The sequence below is a fragment of the Scardinius erythrophthalmus genome (assembly GCF_964197995.2).
Source record: "Scardinius erythrophthalmus genome assembly, chromosome: 6".
NCBI lineage: Eukaryota > Metazoa > Chordata > Actinopteri > Cypriniformes > Leuciscidae > Scardinius > Scardinius erythrophthalmus.
Window position 1 is genome coordinate 40396091 of NC_138226.1, and position 6732 is coordinate 40402822.

General features: G+C 44.2%; 1 protein-coding gene across 8 annotated transcripts; it reads left to right on the forward strand.

The window, feature by feature from the left end:
- Positions 1-2104: 2104 nt before the first annotated feature.
- Positions 2105-5236, forward strand: LOC308692909 (uncharacterized protein). 8 transcript variants are annotated; one of them, XM_081369427.1, is made up of 5 exons: positions 2125-2484; positions 3287-3418; positions 3684-3821; positions 4077-4972; positions 5073-5236. In XM_081369427.1, the coding sequence occupies exons 1-5, from the start codon at positions 2400-2402 to the stop codon at positions 5094-5096; spliced, it is 1275 nt and encodes a 424-aa protein (XP_081225553.1). In that variant the 5' UTR covers positions 2125-2399; the 3' UTR covers positions 5097-5236. The 8 variants fall into 8 exon arrangements, with proteins under 8 accessions (XP_081225550.1, XP_081225553.1, XP_081225556.1 ...); XM_081369430.1 differs by having other exon boundaries at positions 2129-2484; positions 4077-4936; XM_081369429.1 differs by having other exon boundaries at positions 2159-2484; positions 3657-3821; positions 4077-4936.
- Positions 5237-6732: the final 1496 nt, after the last annotated feature.

Sequence of the window (6732 nt, forward strand, 5' to 3'; positions counted from 1 at the left end):
GAGACTTTTGCAATGCACCTTTAAAGTGAGTTTTGAGTAAAAGTGTAATATTAATATTTTAAATTGTGTTATGTAGCTTGATGCTAATTGTTCCATATTCCATAATCCATAATCTTCCATGTTCCTAGCTTTGGAAGGAGCAGCCTATCTCTCTCGTCCCTTTATAAATTGTGGTCTTCATCCTTTAATGCCACAAACTTTAAGCTGACAAAGGAGTGACACTTTAAGGAGAAAGTGCTGTTATATCCCTAGGGTGGCTGTTCCCTGGCAAACGCCTGGCTGGCTAGCTCAAATGGTAGAGCATCAGACTTTTAATCTGAGGGTCCAGGGTTCCTGTTCAGGTGAAGGTTTGTTGCAGACCTCCCCTAATCTCTTGCTGTGCTCTTCCCAGCCTTTGAGGGAGATGGTCTTCCTCTCCGAGATAAGATGTAATGCTTGGTTACTAGGGACTTTAAGCAACAGCTGCTGATGGAATGGCAAAGGCAGCCGGAAGTAAGCGTTAACTGCCGTAGCTAAAGAGCGCAAAAATCACTAAGCAACAGTAAAGAGGACAACGTTGGGGTAATTTAATCATCAGACAAAATACCAAAAAAGGAGGTGATTTTTGAGCAAGAGAAGGGTTGCTTTTGGCATTTAATGATATACAGAAACGATTACAATGCCACATAACCTAAAACATAACATTAACTTTCTTAATCTGTCACGTAGTAACGACTACGGTAAATCAGCTGTTCTCCCGTAGTAGACGGTTACAGTAGAACGTCGCGAGGTAGCAGTTAATGTCGCGCGTGCGCAATAGAACGACAGAATGCCATTGCCGTTCCACCAGAGGCCGTTGCTTAAAGTCCCTACTGTCTAAGCAAGCAGTGGTGGGGGACTTTGAGAGAACTGAGCTGAAGCTTGCCGTTGACACTGTATGTGCAGGCCCGGGGTGAGTGGAAAGATTGCTTTCTCTGTGTAGCATTTACTACTCTGCGTTGTGCGGGCAGCATCCCCAGTCCAAATCCGGATCATGGCAGTCTTTTCGTGTAGGTGAAGACGTCGCTGAACTCCTTTTTGCCAACACAATATTTTCGCCGGGTTGATCCTCTGCTGCTCACATTGATCCACATTGATAGTTGGCCCCTGTGTTCTTTGATGCTCAAATCCAGAAATGAAAATAGCATGTGACTCACTGGCGGGAGTAGTCATGGCTGAGAGGTTAAGGCGATGGACTCGAAAACCATTGGGGTCTCTCCGCGCAGGTTCGAATCCTGCCGACTACGTGGCTCCTTCGTGTCACTTTGTCTATTTGCGACAGGAATTGTGACATCCAGGAGCTTTGTACGAGCTGCTCTTTTCTCTAACACGGAAAATTGGGCAACCCACATTTCTTTTCAAGCCTGAAGTGAGCAGGTTTTTGTGTAGGTGAAGACATTGTTAGTTTATAAATAAGTGTTTTGGCACACCTGTCCGAGTGGTGCTACAAATTCTTCTAAAATCTGATTTTATTTCGGGCATGTTAAATTAGCGTTCGACAAACGCGAACAAACTTTTATTTATGTACACTCACAATAACAATTAAATGTTGTGCTTTTGTAAAATAAAGAAAACAAACAGGGTGCGCTTTCTGCCGTCTCGTCACAGAAATGAACCAAAACTCTATAGGCTACTTGCCTCGGTCACGATATTATCTGATTATGCAATCCATATGAAACCATCCAATATTAAATTGGCTATGATATAACCGTGGCTGTGTATTCCCCTATATTCACTACAGTGGCTGGAAACATTGTTTTCATTCATAATTACTTGCATGGATTCACATCGCAAATCAATCAGCAAATAAAAAATTCAGATTCAAATTCTAGACATGCCCGTGTTTCTTGATGATCAATGCAGATTTATGCCAGTCTCCAGTAGAGATCCATTTCCTGGAGAGTTTAGGTGTAGGAGTTTAGTCATAATTATAACTTGTAACTTGTGGTAGAACTCCGACTTGTACCACGTGATCGCTGTACCACCTGACCACTGCAGATTCATTTGCCGTTGATAGTGTTGCCATAAAAACAATCAATCATCTCCTAATTACGGTAATTATTGCGACATCCAACCCTAATCAAACACACCTGAACAAGCTAATCAAGGTCTTCACGATTAGGCTATATGAGAAAACTACAGGCAAGTGATTTTCATTAGGGTTGGAATTACGCAGACCCCCAATTGGATCTTTAAAAACGCATTTTCAAAAAGTGTTTTGAACTCTTTTGATAGCGTTTGTTGTGGGACTCAGCTGATGTTTTGATGCAGCAACAGGGATTTTTCTTTGTAGTTTTGTGGTCCTTGCTGTCCGCCCCTCCTGACTCAGTAATTCAGTGCATCTTCGAGCAGAGTTGATTTTGAGATTGCAGGTCAAGAGGATGACAGCTCAAGTGTACTGCTCGTTTAGTGCTGTTTTATTGTGTCTGTCTGCTTGTTTGAGCACAACAGACGCTGGAGTCCTAGGTGAGAAGTTCTTTTAGCTTCATTACGCAGCCCGAAGAAGTGCATAAATAAAGTGCCTTACAAAATTTGATTTCAGACACATCTGCTTACAAAAATACAGTACATATGTCAAGTGGAAGTTCATCTTTGTATGTTGGTTTAGTGTTAATAATAAGCAAAGTATAAATATGCAAACTATCATAAGTTTCTGCATTTTTCATTGTACAACTAAAACCCATATAATCACTAATAGGCTTTTTTGTTTACTGTTAAACACAAACATTAGTGTTATAATATGGCTGCAAAATTGTTACCGGACTGTATCAATCCTGAGTTGAAACTTTTGCCTAAAGTTTTTTTGTTTTAAGAAATGCATAAGCCTACAATATAACGTGGGGAGCTAATTCTAACCGATAACTCTGCATTTTACATATATAGTGGGTTTAGAACTATATTTGTTTTATTTTCTGTTGAGTAGCTTATTAAAATGCTTAAAAGGAAAATGAGGGTGGTCATGGGGATGGCATTTTTGAAGATGTACACCAGTAAATTTGTATACAACATAGAAAGACTGATAGAAAGCATGGACATCAGTTAATATCACTAGTGGGGTAGGTTGTAACTGCACTCTCAGTCTTTGAAACCGATTGATGCCGTTTAGTGAAAAATGGTAGATTTCTAAGCTACTTGAATTGAAGCAGATAAATGTTTGAATATTATAAAGGGAGACTCATTGCAAAACCCCTGACTTGCAAATGCTGAAGCGAACTATTACAGCACTTCCTGGTCTCCCCTAATGATCCTCTTGAATCCTCTCCTGTAGTGTCTGGTCAGTGTCCGGCGACGCTGACGGTCGTGCCCTCCCGACGAGGGTGCACTTCTGATAGAGACTGCTCTGGAGGACACAAATGCTGTCAATTTCCCTGTGGGTCCGCGTGTGTGCCGCCTGTTTTCAGTGAGTTTTAATTATTGATGCATGCTATACGTCTTCCAGAAAAAAAACGCTGAAAAAATGTCTTCTGAGGAATTGCTAGTAAGTTTCACAAATAATTGCAAAGAAACCGCAAGTAACACATTGAACTAAACGTGAAACTATGAAGTAGATGGACTGAATATTCCGGTAAACCCTCCTACAATTTTTTTTTTTCTCTTTTTCATACAGTGTATGAGACATTCAGTATTCAGTGATGTAGTTTCTCTGTCATGTGTCTCTGTAACAGCAAAGCCAGGGGAGTGTCCAAGCACAAATTTTGGAGCAGGAATGTGTGCAGAGTTGTGTTCCTATGACAGTGACTGTCCGAACAATGAGAAATGCTGCTGCAATGGATGTGGACATCAGTGTATGAATCCATTTGCAGGTATTTGTTAGTGTTTGGGTCAGCTTCGTTTCATTTTGTCTTGTTTTATAATTAATCGTTCTCAATGTAAAGTATTCAGCCAATAGCACGGTTTAAAGCACAGGATGGCTTTACAAAATTAATTCATACGATTAATTAATACACTCATGTTTAATAATTAAGAGGAATAAAACTTGGTATTTGGGTTTTGTGCTGTATCTGAGACTGAATGCCACTAAACAGACTGACTAAAGTTGACTATCTGGATCCATCCAGGAAAGCCTGCAGCCGAACCACCAAAGCCTCCAGGAAAGCCTGCAGTCGAACCACCAAAGCCTCCAGGAAAGCCTGCCGTCGAACCACCAAAGCCTCCAGGAAAGCCTGCCGTCGAACCACCAAAGCCTCCAGGAAAGCCTGCTGTCGAACCACCAAAGCCTCCAGGAAAGCCTGCAGCCGAACCACCAAAGCCTCCAGGAAAGCCTGCAGTCGAACCACCAAAGCCTCCAGGAAAGCCTGCTGTCGAACCACCAAAGCCTCCAGGAAAGCCTGCAGCCGAACCACCAAAGCCTCCAGGAAAGCCTGCAGCCGAACCTCCAGGAAAGCCTTCTACCGAAGAGCCGGAGCCTTCTACCGAAGAGCCGGAGCCTTCTACCGAAGAGCCGGAGCCTTCTACCGAAGAGCCGGAGCCTTCTACCGAAGAGCCGGAGCCTTCTACCGAAGAGCCGGAGCCTTCTACCGAAGAGCCGGAGCCTTCTACCGAAGAGCCGGAGCCTTCTACCGAAGAGCCGGAGCCGGAGCCTTCTACCGAACCTGCTGAGCCAGAGCCTTCAGACGAACTGCCAGTGACGCCTGCAGTGGAACCCCCGAAGCCTCCTGTGAAGCCTGCGGCCGAACCCCCGAAGCCTCCTGTGAAGCCTGCGGCCGAACCCCCGAAGCCTCCAGTGAAGCCTGCGGCCGAACCCCCGAAGCCTCCTGTGAAGCCTGCGGCCGAACCCCCGAAGCCTCCTGTGAAGCCTGCGGCCGAACCGCCCAAGCCTCCAATGAAGCCTGCGGCCGAACCGCCCAAGCCTCCAATGAAGCCTGCGGCCGAACCGCCCAAGCCTCCAATGAAGCCTGCGGGCGAACCTCCGAAGCCTGCAGCCGAACCTCCGAAGCCTCCTGTGAAGCCTGCAGCCGAACCGCCCAAGCCTCCAATGAAGCCTGCAGCCGAACCGCCCAAGCCTCCAATGAAGCCTGCAGCCGAACCGCCCAAGCCTCCAATGAAGCCTGCAGCCGAACCGCCCAAGCCTCCAATGAAGCCTGCAGCCGAACCGCCAAAGTCAACTTACCCTTATGGCCAATGTGGCTATGCATGCAGTTAACTGTGCTGATTTAACCATTGGATATATGGTGTTTTCCCTGTTTGTCACCAAATAAATCTCACACTTGTAAGACCATTTTCCTCTCTTTTTTTTTTTTAAGTGGGAAAACAAGGAATTAGATTTTTGTATTCCAGTGTTAGTTTGGCTGTTCTCTCACATAATGGCTCACTGGAATCAATGCATGAAATCCCACCCTACAAAGCCACGCCACCTTCAAAACGCTTGAACACACAGCAGAGTCTGTAAAGTCTCACAAGATGAAAGACTGCACTAAATTGACTCATGTCTAAAATGCATAACATTACAGTGATAATGAACGTAAACAACTTGCAGTGCTCTAGTTGTACCACCTGACTGATTCAGATTAATTTCGGTGTTGACATGGAAACGTCTGAATCCAAATGCCATGATTGGACGAAGAATTCTATTGATTGCTATAGGATGTGAAGTTTCAACCAGTACTGCCTATTGACCAATAGTCTTCTGCATTCTGAAGCATTTTAGTGAAATTGTGTCTTCTAGTGGTCATTTTAGGAAGTTGCAACTTCAAGCCTATTAACAGATGATCCCTTTAGTTACCTGTGACCAAATGAGTTGTGAATGCCTGTAATGCTGAGTTCACACTGCACAATTTTCAAAGTAGTCAGGTCACTGATCTTTTCACACTGCATGACTATCTGGGGTAACGTTCAGTTGCTGCTGTGTGCACACTGCACGATGCACCGACGACAGTTTCACACTGCATGACTATACAAAAGAAAGAATCGCTGACTGGTCTGCAAACTGCATTTCACAAGCAAACCCACGCGAGAAGTGATATGGAAATAACGCAAGATCACGCGTGTGTAAGACTGGAGTTCTCACTTGAGACTTAAATAGTTATTAAAAATGATAGCCTGCAAGAAGATTTGCAATCCAAATTGTCTGTACGTGCAAAGAGAGTTGGGGGCAAATAAATCATTTTACAATGTGCTACTGTTGCTGCTGGTCAAGCAAATGTTTGTGCTTTGTTTCTGTTAAAATACTGATATTCTGGTCTATAACTCTTCCCCGAACATCCCGCTGTCCTGTAGTTTTCAGTCAGAACACATTACCACAGCAGGATTTTGAATCGCAGACAGATCCACATATTTAACATGCCAAATATCTCACGGGCGTCGCCGACTCATCTGCGATTCTCTCAGATCGCGTCGTTGATAATTCACACTGCGTGAATTTCACTCGTGTGAACGAGCACCGATTAGCCTATGATTTCGGGCATTTGTTGGCGATCTCCTAGCCTGGTTAAAGCCAGACCATTCTCAGTAGTAACTGAGTTATGGTCTGGCAAAGCTTCATTAATAACTCATTTCCAAAGGGGCGTCACCAACGGACGTCGCTCAAATGCCTCTGGGCGCAATTGGATAGACCTAAAACCAATCAGAGCGATCGTCATCGTGTAAATTACACTACGCCATAAAAGTATGTACTCTTTTTGTGAAGAAAAGGTATTTACTTTTGAATGTGTAGCAAAAAAGTAGGCAAGCTTTGGGACATACTACTTCGTCATCTTTATCGGACGGATCTGTCGC

Coding starts and splice junctions, on each gene's coding strand:
- LOC308692909 (XM_081369423.1), top strand. CDS start 2,400: ATGACAGCTCAAGTGTACTGCTCGTTTAGTGCTGTTTTATTGTGTCTG. Junction 2,485..3,286: donor AACAGACGCTGGAGTCCTAG/GTGAGAAGTTCT, acceptor CCTCTCCTGTAG/TGTCTGGTCAGTGTCCGGCG. Junction 3,822..4,076: donor GTGTATGAATCCATTTGCAG/GTATTTGTTAGT, acceptor GGATCCATCCAG/GAAAGCCTGCAGCCGAACCA.